Raw genomic sequence first — 16,811 nt, forward strand, 5'->3', positions numbered from 1 at the left:
TACTGTTTGATGCGATTATGGCGTACGCGCGTGCTTCGATTGCAAAAATAGCCCAGGTACGTACGGGACGCTCGACGAGATCCACCGGTGCGCTGCACTAGCAGAAACATTTATGTGCCATGCTCCCCGGTGCGTCTCCCCGCACCGTCCATCTTCCTCCCCATGTCTACGCACGCGTCGGACCACTCCTACGACAAGGAGAAGGGCGTAGCCGTCCACGAGGCTACGCACTCGGTTGAAGTCGCGCCTGAGGAAGTTATCGTGCGCAGGTATGGCCGCTTTGGCCCGGTCTTGGCAAAGCTGTTCGCGAGCGGTGTGGAGGCGAGAGGAGTTGAGCGCGTCCCGGAGGACCAGCGGGAGACGAAGAATATGTGGAACAAGTGAGTCTCGCGCAATAATCTCCTTGACGCGTCTATTGAGCCGTCTGCGCACGAAGCTTGTTGATGTGGTGGTCGGTCAACACCGTTCTCACGACTATTCCTATCGGCACACTCGCGCAAGAGTTCTACACCCTGACCCTCCCGTGAGTGCTATAATTTCGGTGCTGAGTGCAGGCGGTCCTGAAGTATGCCTGTAGACATGCTATCGCCACCATTCTCTGCTTTGGCGCGTTGGGTGCTGTGGCCACAGCATTTATCAGTACCCTTGGTCCGAAGACGGGGCTCCGGACCATGGTTATCACGCGGTTCAGCTCTGGATATGTCGGAGGAGCCATCTACTCTATCCTGAACATCCTCACGCAGTAAGTCCGAACTTGTCGCACGGCTGCACATTCCATCCTGACATAACGACTCTCATAAAGGCTCGGATTCTCTGTGACGGCAGTCATCCTCGGAGGGCAGACGCTCGCGTCCATTAACCCGGGAACGCTTCCGCTCGTGGTCGGCATCATCATCGTCGGCGTGCTCAGCGTCATACCGTGTTTTGTCGGGTACAACCTGGTCCATTACTACGAACGGTATGCGTGGACGATCATCTTCATCATCATACTGTTCCTCTGGGGCCTCGGCGGACACGCCGGGTACGATATCAACGCCCAGAAGCCGCTCGAGGACACGGGCAGGGCTCTCTCGGCAGATATCCTCAGTTTCGGAGGGATCGTTTTCGGTTCTGTGTCTGGGGTGCGTGTTGTATCGCATGGAATACGGGTTTCGTGGCTTACTATCCCCACACCGATTAGTGGGCACCCGTCGCGGCGGACTACAACTGCAGGCTACCGGCGGACACCTCCAGCATGAAGGTGTTCCTGCTTACGTTCTTCGGCCTTTGGATACCCATCTGCTTCGTCGAGATCCTCGGCGCCGCTCTTATGACCATCACCAACCCCGCATACACCCAGGCATACACGGACGGCAGCACAGGCGGGCTCGTCGCACAGGTCCTTTCTCCCTGGGGAGGTGGCGGGAAGTTCCTGCTCGTCCTGCTCGGCCTCTCCGTAGTGTGAGTTATTCTCAACATTATTCTCTGTCAGCAAGGCCCGAATCTAACCGTACCTTCCCGCGCAGCGCAAACAACATCCCGAACAGCTACAGCGCCGGGCTCTCGATGCAGTCGCTCGGCCGGCCGTTCGCGCTCGTGCCGCGCTTCGCGTGGACGTTCCTCGCGTTCGTGATCTACACGGTCGCGGGCGTCGCCGGGCGCGAGCACTTCTCGGAGATCCTGTCGAACTTCCTGAGCATCCTCTCGTACTGGACTGCGTTCTTCATCGTCATCGTCGCCGAGGAGCACTTTATCTTCCGGCGCGCGGGCGGTGCGCTTGGAGGGTACCACCTCGATGATTGGGATACGCCTAGCAGGTGAGTATCGTTTGTCGAGTATCTGGATTTATTTTGACTATTTTGACTGTAATCTATACAGGCTGCCGCTGGGCTTCGCTGGTATCCTCGCGGGTTGCTTTGGCGTTGCGGGCGCTGTGGTCGGGATGTCTGAGGTGTGGTACACGGGCCCACTAGGCATGAAAGCCGGCGCCGAATTTGGTGCAGACCTCGGTTTCGAGGTGAGCATCGCTGTTTGTTCAGGGGAAGCATCGCGTTACTGAACATACCTTTCCCTCCAGCTCGCAGCTGGGTTTGCCGCGGTGACGTACCCGCCGCTGCGTTGGCTGGAAATTCGTCTGACTGGGAGGTAGTCTTGTAACGTTACATTATACCCACGTGTTACACTTTTAAGTGCGATGTTATGATATGATGAATGGATCTATTGGGAACATAGACTGTCTGCGCCGGACTCGTTTGCTGTGATCGTACAACGCAAATGGACTCTGATGACTAGTATACTACTCGGGCCGAACCCCCTCCCTCAGAGGACGAGCGCCCCCACCTCGTCCACACGCCCCATCTCCGACTGCACCCTCCTGCTCCGATAATAGCTGGGCGGCGGACTCAGCTCCGTAGGATGCGCCCGCGCGCCCGTATAGTCCGCGTGCCTAGGCCTGTCCGGGGTCGGAAGCCCCTCGAGGATCTGCGCGAGCTCGTCCGGGGAGACGATGTGCGCGGACAGCTGCGAGGACGCCACGCTGTGGGCGTGTGCATGCCCGCGCACGCGCTGCCGCACACCGATCCCCGGGGAAGAGGCAGAGGCAGAGGGTTGCGGGAGCGCACTGGCGGCGCACACGGACGCAGGCCTCGCTTTCCTCGGAGGACCTGCTTGCCCCTGCGGCCATGCGGGCGCGCTTGAGGGATCGGACGAGCGCGTGCGGCGGTGGAGAGTGCGTCCCTGAGCCCGCGGCGCCCCCTGAGGTATCCTGGGGAGCTCGGGCAGCCCGTGCAGCGCGCTGTCGTCGCCCGCGGCACGCTTTGCGCTGAGCTTCGGGGCGATGTTCTTCCTGAGCACATGCATGAGGCGCACGCGTTTCCCGTGTCCCGCGTGCAGCAGCCCTGGGGCGCACGCAAAGCTTAGTGGGGTGAGGGCCTTCTCCCCCCGCAGGTCGTCGACCGCGTACTCGAAGCGCCACCGCAGGGGAGCATGTCCCGGGCCCGGGGCGTCCTCGGTGCCGCACACCGCATACACCCCGTTTGCTTTGATGGTGAGGGATGCTTGACGAGAAATGTAGTCGCGCTCCTCGGTGCCGGCGAGCGTGAGCCGGCGGAGGACTGGAGCCGAGTCGAGAGCGCCGTGGTGGTAAACCGCACGTTGAGGGCGGGTGGGGTGAAAGATGGCCAGCCCGTACGTGGGCTCGTCGGTAGGCGATGAAAAGAGCGGTGGCGCCGGGGTGTATGCGCCGAGGTGGAATTGGGCGCGGATGGCGCGGAAGCCTTCTTGGTCGATCCAGAGCTCGATGCATGTGTCTCGGAGCCAGTTCAGAGCTTCGGGGAGGTTGTCTACTTTGGAGGGTGTACGCATATGCCCAGAACCAGAACTAGAGCCAGAGCCATAGAAAGGACCGGTGCTTGTGCTGCGCCCGAGTAGGGGACACGGGTGACGATCAAATCGGGGAGGCCGAGGCTCAGGTGAGGATGGTGTAGAGTGCAACATCTTCCCGAAGAGCGGAGAGAGGCATCGTATCGCTTGTTCCGCCAGGTCTGAATGCGCCGAGGGGCTCCGAGGAGGCTTTCCAGAGTTCATGTGGGGGAAGCGAAAGGTGTTCTTGGTAGGACTGTTATCTGCCGAGGCTAGAGTACTGGCCATGGAAAGCGACGGAGATATTGGACGCCGGTTGAAGAGCACCGTGGATATAGTCGACCAAGACCGAGAAGGCGTAGGTGGAGCCAGATGCGAGGGAGGTCCGTTGGAGAGATTCTCAGTGGACGGGAACGGGGAAACCCTGTACATTGGAGGCGGCGATGTCGGGACGGACGGGTAGTCATCAGCAGGGGAGACTATGATAGACCCCGAGGGTGACACTAGAGGGCCGATGTCGACAGTCGGAGAACTTGGACCTGATGTAGACGCAGCAAGGTTGTCGTTGGAGCCCCAAGGTTCCGCATAGGCCGAGACGGAAAAGCGCGAGAGGTCTGCGATACTAGCGAAGCGATTGCTGAAGTATCCAGCGCTGCGGCTAGGCCGTACAGCAGAGAGATAGGCGGGGTCAGGAGAAGGGCGGGCAATAGATGATCGAGCAGTGTAGTAGTCGCTAGCGTCGTCAGATGCAACGTCGTCTGAGGTACCGCCATTAGGATCAGGCGTACGGGGAACGCCGAAGGTGTTGGTGGATTGAAAGGTAGTGGTGCTGCAGTTAGGAGCAAGAAAGGTAGAGACTCTAGGGCTTGCAGGCTCGGTTACAGCGAGGTTCAAGTCCGTCGGAGAAGCATCGTCGCTGGTGTGGAGGAAGATAGGGAGGTCGCCGAAGCTGGCAAATGTAGCGATAGCACCGAGGCTACCCGAGGGAGAAGGGCTGAGAGGAGAGAGAGATCCGAGCGAGTCGAGGGCGGACCAGCTTTGGGGTCTGCTGAAGAGGCCGTCGACGTCGGTATCGATGTCCATTCCTGCAACAGCGACCAGGCTACGCTGCAAGACTGGGGAATATCTGGGTAGGGTGTGGCAAGACGAGGGCTCGTATAAGTAGCAAGCCAGAAAAATGGGCTGAGGTCAGCCCCGAGCAGACAGGTGCAGTCAGCCGAACAACTCCCCGGGGCTAGCTCCCCCGACGGAGCACATCTCCTCTCTTCACGCGCTTCGGCAGGGCTGGTGCGTCGATTTCTGCTAACTTCTGAGCTAAGAACTTAGCCAATAGAACAAAGAAGGCAGAATACTCGATGTAGAGACTCGCCGAACTATCATGGTGGCGGCGAGAACGCGTGAAGTGAGCGCTCGGAACGCGTCGCGATGTCATGACGCGCGACATTCCCCACGTGGGTTGCCCGCTCACGTCCCTTCACCTCCGTCTCCTGCCGCTGCCACCGTCGGCCGACAACGCTCTCACCACTCTCTCACCGCACTCTGTACATGGTCACCCTAGTCGTCCTCTAGGTCTTCCACACAGACCACCATGTCTACAGGCTATCAAGGGAACCCGAACGTCCAGACTATTAGCTTCCGGAGGCCCACGAACAAGCCCGCAGAAACCTCTGTGAAGCCGAAGAATCGTCATGGAGGTCTTCTGCAGGATCAGCTCCGGAGGTGCGTCCATATCTTCTGGGAAGTGCATCTGCACCTGGCTTAATGTGTTCTATAGAGCGCAGCGCGCACCATGGTGTCCGTCCTGGTCGGCGGCCCTGCGCATCTTCCTGCTCATCCGAGTAGCGGGCGCCATGTATAGCGGCATTCAAGACTGTGACGAAGGTACGTCGGCTCTCGTCTAAAGCTCAGTGCCTTCATAACGACGTGTCGTGCAACAGTCTTCAACTTCTGGGAGCCCTTGCATTACCTGTACAAGGGTTATGGTTTCCAGACATGGGAGACTTCGCCCGAATACTCGATTCGCAGTTGGGCGTACATCCTCCTCCACTATCTACCCGTACAAATCACAGCGACATTCCTAGGACCCGAGAAGGTATGTGTGGTGTGCGTGTATTTTGCGTATATTGAGCTTTTGTTTTAGCGACCTGCTTTCTTTGCCGTTCGCATCACCCTAGCTGTTCTGTCGTCCTTGTGTGAAGTCACGTTCTACCGTGCTGTGGTCGACCGGATCAACTACCGCGTTGGGCGTTATGTGTTCTTCCTATTGGCCTTCAACGCGGGAATGTGGACTGCCTCTACATGTAGGCTGACGCTCTATACTGGTTATATGTAGTTATATGCTGACCTTACGCCGCAGCATTCCTCCCCTCGTCGTTTGTCATGTATGCGAACACTTTCGCATTTGCATACGCACTAGAGCCGCCCAGCAGCGACAATATGCGCCGGACGCTCCTGGCCACGCTAGCATTCGCAACTGGGGCGGTAGTGGGCTGGCCGTTCTCATTGGCAGTCGCTATCCCATTCGTGTTCGAGGAACTCTTCGTCAGCGGTACTGACAAGGTCACGTCTGAGGCTAAAACCTCGTGGCTCGTCGGTAGGTGGAAGCGGATGATTACTTCCGCGGCAACTGCACTGCTGCTCTTGGTATGTATCTGTTCACTTGAGTCAATCACGCTCATGTGAACGCCTCGTTGCAGGTCCCCGTGGTCGCCCTGGACACCCTCTTCTACGGGAAGCTGACCATCGTGCCTTGGAACATTGTCAAGTACAATGTCTTTCCGGATGCGCAGCGTGGCCCAGAGCTATACGGGACAGAGCCGACGACCTTCTATCTCTCCAACCTACTTTTGAACTTCAACGTGCTTGTTCCGTTCGCCTTGGCCGCCATCCCGGCACTTGCCGTCACATACCGGGTAGACAACAAACGTCTTGGGGAACGCTATCTGTACGCCGACAAAAGCTCTCCATACACCCTTCTTGCGGTCCGACTCGCACCGGTGTACGTGTGGCTTGCGATCATGACCTTGCAGAAGCACAAGGAGGAACGGTTCCTGTACCCGATCTATCCGTTGATTTGCTTCAATGCTGCGGTGACAGTTTACCTTGTTCGCGGATGGCTCGAGACGGTGTTCATCGCCTTCACGAATTCGCCTTACAAGGTGAGCGTGGCTTTGTGGATTCGCCTCGTGACGTACGTATATTGAACTCTACACAGGCCTCGCGCTCGACGTTCTTTAGCCAGTTCACGCTCTCCGTCATCGCCGCGTCGTGCGTGCTCTCCGTGTCTCGGATAATGGCACACTGGAAGTACTACCACGCTCCGATGTCGGTTACGCACGCCTTGGAGGCCGCGGAGGTCCCCCGTCTGCTGAACGTCACCGGCCTCATCTCCCTCCCGCCCCCCTCGACGACAGCGGGGCGCTCACAGCGACACTCGGACGAGGATCAGCTGCCGCGGATCGACCTGGGCCTCATACAGGACTGGGACCTGCGTCTGTGCGTCGGCAAGGAGTGGTACCGCTTCCCGGGCCACTTCCTCGTCCCGGACGGGGTGCGCGTGGACTGGATCAAGAGCGAGTTCGACGGCATGCTGCCTGGACACTTCGCAGAGACGGCGCGGCGTGGCGGATTGCTCGAGCGTGCCGGCGGCACGAGGGCGGTGCCCAAGTACCTCAACGATCTGAACGCGGAAGCGCCACAGCTCTATGTGAGTGCCGGCTTCGTCGGGTGCAGCGAAGCGGGAGGCGTTGTGGCTGACAGCATCTGCTTTCTCTTCTCTCCCCTCCCTCCCTCGACAATGGCACGCGCCGCTGGGCGTGAAGGCGGACGTGGCGGGGTGCGACTACCTGCTCGACCTCGACTTCCCCCTTCACCCGACGGAGGCGGCGCACGAGCCGCGGTACATCGCGGACGAGAAGACGTGGGAGCGGGTGACGTGCCAGCCGTTCCTGGACGCAGCGCACTCGCCGCTGCTGACGCGCACGCTTTGGATGCCGGGCGCGCTGTGGCAGCAGAACAACGAGTTTGGGGAGTTCTGCCTGCTGAAACACCGCGCGAACGTGGCGAGAAAGGAGAAGGCGCACACGGTCGTGGGCCGGACGTAACGCGGTCGGTGGCGGGAGCGAGGACGGTATCAAAAGCGCGCGCTGCAGAGCTGCACGGTTACTTATTCTACGTCGGGCGTGCCGTAATGTTAATCCCGGTTTATCCTGCAGAGAGCCGTGTTCGAACGCGTTGGAGGCCGGTGTGAACTGTGCGCACCGCGAGTAGCGTCGAGCAGCACATGCGCGGGCGATGTGATGCCGCGAGCCTCCGGTGACGGCGGCACAGATCGATCATGCACGGCGTCGAAGCGGGCGGCGCGTGTGCTGGTGTTCCGGAAAAGGAGGTGCACCTGCCGGATGCGGGCATGTATGTTCGTGCGCAGGTCCTGCTCGGCTTGTGTGCTGGTCGAAGCCCGTTCGTTCCGCACGCCCGGGGCCGTCGGATGGGTGGGTTGGATGGCCGGGTGGCCGGGGCTTCGCTCGCTGGGAGGCGAGCGCGGGCCTCAACGCCTCGGAGGCGCGGGGATGGGGGCAGGCGGACGTGCTTCGTGCCAGGACGCGTTGTGGCGGGCCCGGGGCGTGCCATATCGGGGCGAGCACGCTGGCGGGCGGCGTGGGCGCTGTGCTGGGACGGGAGGGGTGTGTCCGGATCGGGCGGGGGTGGTGCTGGGATGGCGGCTTCGATTTCTGGTCGTGCGGGCGAGGGCGACGTGCCCGTCCGCTCTCCCGAGTGCGCCGTGGGCGTGACGGCAAGGGCGAAAACGGCAGTCGCGCGGGCTTCCTATATCCCCTCCTCGCTCGCCCTCCTCCCGTGGCTTTCTCTCCTCCCCCACCATCCCCTCCGCCAGCACGGCTATCGCCCGCCCCCGCCCCCCGCCCCGCCCGTCTCTAGACTTGTCTGTAGAGCCAGCAAGACGCGATGCCGAAGTACGACGACACGCCGGAGACCGCGCTCTACTTCATCTTCGTGTGCGTATCCCGCCGTGTTCGTTTCTTGGTTCGGGTTCGCTCACGCCGCCCGCGACCAATCTTAACGCCTCCAACGCCTACAGCACACAAGTCCACTTTTGTGGTAAGTCCCTGTTGCTGCGGTGGATGCTAGACTGTGAGGCATCAGGCTAACGCGACTTTTTGATTTTTAGCGATGTGTAGGTTCATGTTGACGCGTCAACGGTGATTTCGGCTGATGAGTGCGCGCGCCAGATGCTGTCGTGGTCTGGGATTGGTTCTTTGGCCTCCAGCGGGAGTGGCGCTTCGTAAGTACACTGTTGTCGTTGTGTCGTTCAATGTTGAACTTGTGATTGTTAGATCTGGAAGACGAGCTGGACGCCAGTCAAGGTCGCGTACCTGCTCTGCCGGTACGTCTGACGTGTCACACATGGGGGAGGGGCGCTCATGCGCCTCCTCGGCTTAGGTACTGGGTCCTGGCCGTCGTCCCATACCTCCTCTGGGCGTTTGCCGTCAACCACTCCCTCGAGACGTGCCAGCGAATCTTCAGGGTACGTAGGGTCTCCCGTCGTCGCCCCAACGCATGGACTGAGCGGTTCATACTTTCCCGGCGACTGCAGATCCCCGTCTCCCTGGCGATGTGGAATCAAGTCGCGGCGGAGTGCATCCTCCTAATTAGGACGTACGCCTTCTTTAACCGCAACATCTACATCCTCGCGTTCCTCGTGTCCGCTCTCGCGGGCGTGGTGTCGTACCAGCTGTACGTCGCCACGTCGCAGATGCTCCGTAAGTCTTGTCGTCATCGTCCGCTCACCTCATGCTGACGTCAGTATCAATTTCTGCTTGCAGTCCTCCCGTTCCTTCCCGGAAGTGTACGTCTTCCGCGATCCGCCTTGTCTTGTTTTGTGCTCATGCGCGGTGCAGGCTTCTGGACCGTGTTTCCCGAGGTCAAAGCCTCATTCTGCCCACCTTCTCGGTACATCTTTTGCTCGTCGCCGCCATTGCGCTTTACTGACTGCTCGTTGCCTTTTCTAGGATTTTTCGTTAGTGATCTCGACACGTCCACCCGATGTTCGGCTCATAACTGATTACACTCCGACAGATTGCACCTCTACTCTACGACACCGTAGTTACCTTCATGACTGTTGGCAAGGCCATCTCCATCCGGCGCCGCAACGGTGGACCCAGCAGCCGCCTCATCCAGACGTTCCTTCGCGAGGGTATGTTCCGACTCACCTTGCGCGTCTTTGTCTTTTCGCTGAAGTTTGCGTTAAAAAGGTGTCTTTTACTACATTCTCATCTCATTCGCCAACTTGGTAAGTCGACCTTACAAAGTACATATCTCATCAATGCTGACACACGTACCGGCAGGTCAACGGCATCTTCTATCTTCAGTACGTAGACGCTGCGCTTACTTCTCAATTCTCCGTGCTAAACATATCATAGGCCCCGTCAAGCTATCTCCGCTATCTGCATACCTCTCAGTGTCATGCTGTCGCCCGTCCTCGCATGCCGGCTTATCCTCGACCTCCGCGAGCGCGGGTCCGAAACCGTCAGCCATAACCAGTCCACGGGCACCATCGCGTTCACCGCCGGCGTTACCTCGACCAAGTCAAATCCAGGGTCTCCCTTCTCTGGTTTGGGTTTCGGCTTCGGAATGCAAGGACGCGGCGGCTCAAAGACAATTGTGCGTCCGCAGGGGGTTGTGTTGAGCACCATTGGCAGCATTCCCGGGGACGGGATGACGACGAGTATGAGCGGCCTGGAGTTGGACCACATGCACGGGTACAAAGCGGACGTGGAGGCAGCGGTCTATAGCGGGGAGATGGGCCTGGGTAGCCCTGTCAGCGGAATCAGGGTGGAAGTCGAAAAGACGACCATGTAGATTGGTGAGTGTCGCCGTACTAATGTTAGACGGTGGAGCATTACTCATGGGTGTGGTCGCAGCGCTCGGAAAACACGACTCGCCGGACCCCGCAGCTGCCAGTGACACTCTGTAATCATACGACGCTCTGTTTACACTATCCTCCGCGCCCCCCTTTCCAATCGCAGCTTTACTATTCGTCGTCCTTTCATCCACCGCTGTTCACGAATCGCACCTTGTATTGCATAGTAGTGTTCTCGTAATTGTCGCATACATACCTTCACACTTTCACCGCCTCTTGAGTAGATGAGTTACCCCTGCGAACCATGTCTGAAACAGAGAAGCATCGCACAAGACTCTTGGCTGCCCTTCGCTGGTTCTCCACTGGCGCTGTGCGAGTCCGGGCGTGTTCCCTCCGGTACAAGAGCCTCCCGCGTGGTTGAACACAACTCCGCACATATGCCTCAGGCGTGGGCTGAGAAGCCGATGTTGCAACTCCCACCTGGCAAAACTTGAGCTCGAAATAAGACTGAAATAAATGCGCCGCTATGGATGGGGTGGGCGTATGTGTGCAGATTTAACTCACTGCCGAGGGCTGCCGAGCACCGGAAATGGGCATCGTGGTTGGTACCGCCGGTTCGCCGCCGCACCCTCACTGCCACAGCCCAACCATAATCTTCACGTCGTTCATCGGCATTGACACTCCCCAGCGGCCATCCGCCGTCCACCGCTGTCTTATCTTCCACTCTCACTCCCGCATGCTCAAGGAAGCAAGCCAAGCACAATAACAAGCCCTTCCTTTGACGCGTCGCAGCGCGTTATCCTGCGGCCACGCCCATTTTGGGCGCAGCAACCCGCGGTGCTGGACGAGCTCCCACGGGCGCGAACCCGGCGGCACGCACGCTCCTCCGCAAGGCTCCTCGCTGTGGGGACGGGCGAGGATCCGAAGGTCAATGCGGGCGTACGTACAGGACCCCGAAGATACCAGCCTGATATGTATGCTGATACTGATACCGGCGTCGCTGTGGGTGTGCACGCCCGCCGCGCTGCCGGGCGTCCGACCCTGCCCGCATTCGCGCTTGGCTCGTGCTTGGAGGCTGGTGCGTCGCACACCGGGCGAGCGGGTGTGAGTCGGGAGGCCCGGAGACTGAGGGATGCGCTCGCGAGCTAAAAGCGGAGGCTTCGGAGGGGTGCGTGGCTGCTGCCAAGTGGGGGCATGGTTCGGGCGGGAGCCTCGCGGAGGGTTCGGATCGCGCTCGCGCTGTTGTGCGCGCACGCGTACGTATGCTTGCCTGACATCGTTCGCGTCCCTGCTAGCGGTCCGGCATTCTGCGTGGTCGTGGTCGACCCGGCGACTAAGTACGAGGGAACAGTCACGTCGGGTCGCCCCGCGACGGACATCATGCTCAGCCTTTCATAATTTCAGGCTTCAAGGTAGAGTGACAGGCTCGGCTCGGAGGAGCGGGGCGAGACCGCGCCCGAACACGGCGGCGCACCTCCCGCTGTGGTGGGCGGGCGCGATCTGCGTCCTGTGCGCTCGAAGGCCGCGCCCTTGTGACTGCTAGAAGGACGGCGGTGGGAACGCGCGGGCGTCATCTGCGCTTCGGACGTCAAAGGAGAAGGGCGGCCCTGAGGAGGGTAGCCAGGGACTCGGACTCGGACCACGAAGGAGGGCGGAGTGTGTTGGACGGAGGCGGGCGAAGGCGGGTTTTGAGTTCGGGACTGCGCCACGACGGCGAAGAGAGCTGCTTTGTCGGTGTTGGCGAAGCGTTCGATGGACACGAGGCGCTGTTCAGGAGAGTTCGCCGGCTTCTATCGCATCCACCGGCCTCCGTCAACGTCATTGGGCATGACCGCGCTCGGGCCATGCAGGGTGGGGGTACTTTTAGGCTTGTCCTCGTAGGTTTACTACTGTCGGCATGCACTCAAGCTGGCAGCACTCACTGACATGATGATGTTTTGCAGATGGTTTGCTCGTTTGTCTCGAGACGTGAAGCTTGGGGCTTCAGCTTGAAACGCGATCCTGTCCGTGCGACGACCTCACGTTTTGGTGGCTGCTATACTCAGGCTGGCCGCTCAAACTGAATGAACGTATTTCCGAGGTGCGCGCTTGCAGTCAATGCACAAGGTCGCACACCTCACTTGAGCCCAGTGTGCCTGTTCATTAATCAATGACTATTTCGAAGGCAGCTCCGCTCGCACCGGGGCTTACACGATCAATCCTCGCCCGCACCAATATGGACCGCTCGCGCGTTCAGCCGTGCCCTCGAGGCTCGCAGGCCCTCGCAAACCCTGGCTGCTCCGAGGCCGCGTGGGCTGCTCGTGCACCCGGCGCGCGTACATACGGCGCAGACGTTCCTGCCAACTGGGGATAGTCGCACCTTCGTTGAATAGCCGATCACGACAGGACGTCGAGCTCGCGGGCCTCGAGGCTTTAGCGGACGTGCGCACTGGCATGAAGCTGATGAGCGGCGGCCCCAGGTACGTACAACGCGCCTCTCACCTGTCCACCTTCCGCAATTGTGCCCTATCCTGGCTGATCTCTCTGATTAGCAGCACCCCCACACCCTAGTCTCTCCGGCGGCGGATTTGCGCGCAGATGGCGGCAGATCTGGTCCCAGCCGGGCGCGCATCGACATCTGTGAAGTGCTGGCACCACCGGACGCGCATCCATGATCTCGACCAACACGCTAGCAGCTATATCAGCCTGAGCCTCCAACCCCCGCTCCGGATCGGCGCACGCACCAAACCATATGCGATTGGGTGCGCGCGGGCGCGTAGCGCAGATGTAGGTGCCCGCCTCGCGCGCCGTGCTGTGTTGCGTCTGATACTAGCTTCGTGATAGCCGCTGCAGGCGGTGTTAGCTCGGGCTGCACTGTATTGACTTCGTCGACTTCGTGGAGCTTCGAGGCCGCCAGATCGTCCACATCTCAATATGTAATCACCCACCGCCCGGATGTCGAGCGGCTGTCGGCTGATTCTCACCCGTCCATGCTCGCAGCGGACGTGTCGGCTGGCCACCCGTCGTGATCCTCCGCTGGTCCTGTGCGCTCCTGCGCGTCGACATCTGCGCTCATCTGCGCTGCAAAAAGGCACTTCCGGGGCGACGACTGGACGGTGGGACGTTCCGACAATCTTCCGTGCTGTATTTAGCATTGTGTTGCGCAGCCCAGACCGGACGCACGAGCGCGCGCGGGGGACCGTGGCCGCAGCTTCCCCATGGGCGCACAGCGACGACGCAGGTTCTGCCGGGAGGACGGAAGCAAAATGATAAATCTGATTAGATGCGATGGCGACGGTGGGCCCAAAAACAAACCGCGCACGAATGGGCAAACGCTGCGGGGCGCGAACATGGCCCGGTTGCAGCGAAGAGGCCAGCGGTATATTTTTGTGGACCGATGGACGCGTCGACGGTCGGGTGCGGTCGTCGAGAATAGCGCATATGTGCGAGATGGGCGCGCTCGAGAGCGTGTGCATGGTGCGAGGGTGTGTGGCATGCGCACTAGTACTTGCTGGGACACTACAATATGGCGTACAAATGCGGCGGTCTGCGGACACGGGCGCGGGGGCGTGTGGTGGTAGTGGTCCAAATGCATATGCGGTGCGATGTAGCTATGCGAAAACTATACGAGGCAGCGACGGGTCCGATATTACTGCTGCGAAGCCCGAGTGCGCGCGCGCGCAGGCGGGCGTGACCCGCGGGCGATCACGGTGTGTAGTTGTATAGGTAATAGTACACGTTCGGAGTCTGCTGCTTCTGCTTCTGCGTCCGCGCTCTCGCGGCGGACCGGCGGCGGAGGCGGGGACGATTAGAACGTCGGCGGGGTGCGAGGCGTAGTACGATACGTGGACTGTCCAGGCCAGGAAGCGGAGCTGCCGGCGGCGGCGTGCGGTGTATAGAGACGGACGAATGCGCATCTGTCCGCACGCACGGGTCCTCGCTGCCCCTGCACAAGCTCCGTCCGCGCGCCCCGTGTCCCCCAGCAGGCGAGTAGAAGGCCTGGCGAGCGCACGGGGCAGCGTATCGCGCATAATGGCCACGGCCACGGAGGGGCTCATCCCAGATCGAGAGCACAGGGACTCTAGGGGATGTGCTGCTGCTATGGAAGGTACTGGGGCGGCGCCGCGTCTCCTGTACCACGGACCCGGGAGGGGACGCGTGCGCCTGGAGCCGAGCTGGCGGTGACGTGGGCACTGACACTTCCCTGATCGTCAGGAGACGGCGAGCGCGCGTGGGCCTCTGGCGGGCGGTCGCCGTGGTGTGCGGACGCGCTCGAGCTCGACTGCGCAGGCAGCGCTGGGAAGGCCTCGTCTTCGTCCTCGTATTCTAGCGATGGCGCGGATGGTGCGTGTGCTTCTGACGTACCCATCGGCTCCTCGAACGCATACTCGAGCGGCGGCGCGCTGGGAGCTATCATGTGAGCGTGGGTTGCGTCAGGTACGCCTGCGTCCAGGGGCGCGTAAGGTTCTAGCGGGGGCGACGACGGGTCCTCGAACGGCGGAGCAGACGGCTCTTCGGGCGGGTCGACCGACACCACGTCGCGCTCGAAGTCGTCCGGATACTCGTAGAACATCGGCCCTGTGAGTGGCACCTTCGCCGGAGGCGACGGGAGCAATAGCGGTCTGTGCCGCAGCACGTCTTCCGCGTACGAAGGAACCACGCCGTCCTCGTCGTCGTCCTCATCCCCGTCTGCTGCGCCGAGCGCGTCCAGCTCGATTGGCACCGAAGGGAGGAGCTGCGGGGCCAGGCCGTGCGGAGGAGAACTGTGGGTGCCGTCATGTGCCTGGCTCGCGAGCCCAGGGCGCCGGTCCGAGCGAACCCCGCTGGGAGGCGCGTCGCTGTCGAACTCAATGTCGGGCGGGACGCACTCGTACGGATCTTCGTCGAGCACAGGCACCGAGGGCTGCATCTCCGACGATCCCCCAGGCGGCAGCGCTGGCGACGTCGACCTGTCGGCGGCGAGCGCAGGAGGGGCGCTCGCGAGATGGACGAGGCGCGCGAGGACGGCCTTGTCGTCCACGGCAACGTGCGCGGAGTGGGCCGGCGGCTCGTATGGGAGCGGTGAGAGCGACGGCGGTGGGGATCTGTCAGCGGAGCATGGGGGAGGGCTCTCGGGTGGTGGGGGAAGGCGAGAAGCGTGGTGAGAGTCTGGCGTGGTGTCAAGGGGGTGGGAATCCCAGCGAGGGTAGGCGTACTGGAACGCTGATGAGGAACTCTGGAGGTATGCGGGTGGGTGGTGCGAAGACGAGGATGGCCTATGTCGATCCGTGGGCGTGGGGCTGGGGGAACGCGAAACAATGCTCCTTCTGCTGCTCCGCAGGGAGGATGGGCTTGATGCGCGGTTGTCAAAGTCGTGTGCAATGGTTGTGTGCGCTAACGAAACGGAAGACGAAGAACCTTGCGGATCTCGCAGCAGCCTACCGTCGGAATCCTTAGCGGCGGTCGCCGCCATGCGCTTCCGTCGTCGCCTGGCTGATTGCCTGACGTTCGCTACCCATTTAGCGGAGGCCCTTGCCCACAGGCGCTGCTGGGTGCGCGCGCGTTTCAGCTCCTCGCTTTCCTCCATGCTGTCTCCGCCGAAGACGGAAGGCGTGCCCTCGGTATCCTTTTCGGCTCGTGCTTGCCGTTTCTGTCGCCATCGCACAATGCCCATCATGAACACTGTGAGCGCCACGGCGAGCGATAGCGAGAGACCGAGAATCATGCCCGTCATGTCATCATCGACCTTGCCCTTGTCCCAGCCGGGGGGCAGGGAAGGCGACGAGGATACGGAGGAGGTCGCAGTGACTGATCCGGACGACGTTGGCGTCACCTGATCGTCCTGGACGGGAAACTCTGTGGGCTTTGGTGTGTCCATGCAATCTGACGACGTCTGGGCGCCGAGTGACACGCGTGAGCAGAGGGGGGAGGGCGAGGAGGGGTGCGACGTACCGAACACGACGACGATCCGTACAGTTCCCAAGAATCCGCCTTTCTCCACCGCCCGTCTGGCCCCTGGGTGTATTTATCCGCGATGTTGTTGGAGGTGAGGCGCGTGCGACGCTTGCGGCGCCGGGATGAGAGATCGACGTAGGTCGCAGCTTCACTCGCGTCGCAGGGCTCCCAGTACCAAGAGTTTGTCTGCTGGGCGGCAGATGAGGAGGAAGAGGGCTCCGAGAGAGACCAAGCGTGGAGACGGGGGCAGAGAAAGTCTGGCGGGACGTGAGAGTCAAGCGGTTCGAGCGGATGGGCGGCGACCGAAGACGAGCCAGCGACGGTGACCAGGAGCGCAAGGATGCCCGAAGAGGGGTCTGGGAGGGTGGCGGGGTGGGGCGGGGGGAGTCGGGAGGCCTTCTTGGGCGGGCGTGGACGACGGCGGGAGGAGGAGGCGGCGGGGGCTTGTGCCAACGCGGGATCTAGAAGAGGCTTGGGCGGGCGCATGGCATCGTCTGGGAGAGTGAGGGTGCGCCAAGGGTCGGTGAGAGGGGTGCCAAGCCACGAGGGGCGGGGGCAGTCGCTTGGCGGCGGAGGGGACGTCGGGAGTGCAGAGGACAGCAGGCAAAGGCCAAGGAGGAGGGGACGGAGACGGAGTCGGGCGGTGCTTATGGCCCGTCCTAGTCGATACTTATCCGTCAAC

At 61.2% G+C, this 16,811-nt stretch overlaps 5 protein-coding genes across 5 annotated transcripts; 4 read left to right on the plus strand and 1 right to left on the minus strand.

Annotated features, from left to right (window-relative positions):
- Positions 1–237: 237 nt before the first annotated feature.
- On the plus strand, positions 238–2,128 carry TRAVEDRAFT_138517 (uncharacterized protein; the record flags this gene model as incomplete). The annotated part of the gene is made up of 8 exons (XM_008034503.2): positions 238–380; positions 437–523; positions 578–742; positions 803–1,121; positions 1,181–1,440; positions 1,506–1,796; positions 1,858–1,996; positions 2,057–2,128. The coding sequence occupies exons 1-8, from the start codon at positions 370–372 to the stop codon at positions 2,126–2,128; spliced, it is 1,344 nt and encodes a 447-aa protein (XP_008032694.1). The 5' UTR covers positions 238–369.
- A 914-nt stretch (positions 2,129–3,042) lies between these two features.
- On the minus strand, positions 3,043–3,342 carry TRAVEDRAFT_111385 (uncharacterized protein; the record flags this gene model as incomplete). Its single annotated transcript, XM_008034504.1, has 1 exon — positions 3,043–3,342. A coding segment is annotated over one exon (300 nt), but the record flags the coding sequence as incomplete, so codon positions are not given.
- Positions 3,343–4,800: 1,458 nt separating this feature from the next.
- TRAVEDRAFT_157987 (glycosyltransferase family 22 protein) lies at positions 4,801–7,558 on the plus strand. The gene is made up of 8 exons (XM_008034505.1): positions 4,801–5,058; positions 5,114–5,220; positions 5,277–5,431; positions 5,480–5,639; positions 5,696–5,982; positions 6,036–6,497; positions 6,554–7,045; positions 7,161–7,558. Exons 1-8 carry the CDS (start codon positions 4,928–4,930, stop codon positions 7,440–7,442), a joined length of 2,076 nt encoding a protein of 691 aa, XP_008032696.1. The 5' UTR covers positions 4,801–4,927; the 3' UTR covers positions 7,443–7,558.
- Positions 7,559–8,301: 743 nt separating this feature from the next.
- TRAVEDRAFT_41493 (uncharacterized protein) lies at positions 8,302–10,215 on the plus strand (the record flags this gene model as incomplete). The annotated part of the gene is made up of 14 exons (XM_008033911.1): positions 8,302–8,351; positions 8,435–8,454; positions 8,525–8,530; positions 8,586–8,638; positions 8,691–8,740; positions 8,797–8,881; positions 8,951–9,116; positions 9,180–9,202; positions 9,255–9,306; positions 9,366–9,373; positions 9,433–9,550; positions 9,609–9,646; positions 9,702–9,724; positions 9,777–10,215. 14 exons carry the CDS (start codon positions 8,302–8,304, stop codon positions 10,213–10,215), a joined length of 1,131 nt encoding a protein of 376 aa, XP_008032102.1.
- Positions 10,216–11,404: 1,189 nt separating this feature from the next.
- Positions 11,405–11,889, plus strand: TRAVEDRAFT_55115 (uncharacterized protein; the record flags this gene model as incomplete). The annotated part of the gene is made up of 1 exon (XM_008034161.1): positions 11,405–11,889. A coding segment is annotated over one exon (355 nt), but the record flags the coding sequence as incomplete, so codon positions are not given.
- Positions 11,890–16,811: the final 4,922 nt, after the last annotated feature.

The sequence above is a fragment of the Trametes versicolor genome (assembly GCF_000271585.1).
Source record: "Trametes versicolor FP-101664 SS1 unplaced genomic scaffold TRAVEscaffold_1, whole genome shotgun sequence".
NCBI classification, from domain to species: Eukaryota; Fungi; Basidiomycota; class Agaricomycetes; order Polyporales; family Polyporaceae; genus Trametes; species Trametes versicolor.

Bases quoted from the DNA above. Each gene is read 5' to 3' on its own strand.
- TRAVEDRAFT_157987 (XM_008034505.1), top strand. From the start codon at position 4,928: ATGTCTACAGGCTATCAAGGGAACCCGAACGTCCAGACTATTAGCTTC. The intron at 5,059-5,113 runs GTGCGTCCATAT...TGTGTTCTATAG, and splicing joins CTGCAGGATCAGCTCCGGAG to AGCGCAGCGCGCACCATGGT. The intron at 6,498-6,553 runs GTGAGCGTGGCT...AACTCTACACAG, and splicing joins TCACGAATTCGCCTTACAAG to GCCTCGCGCTCGACGTTCTT.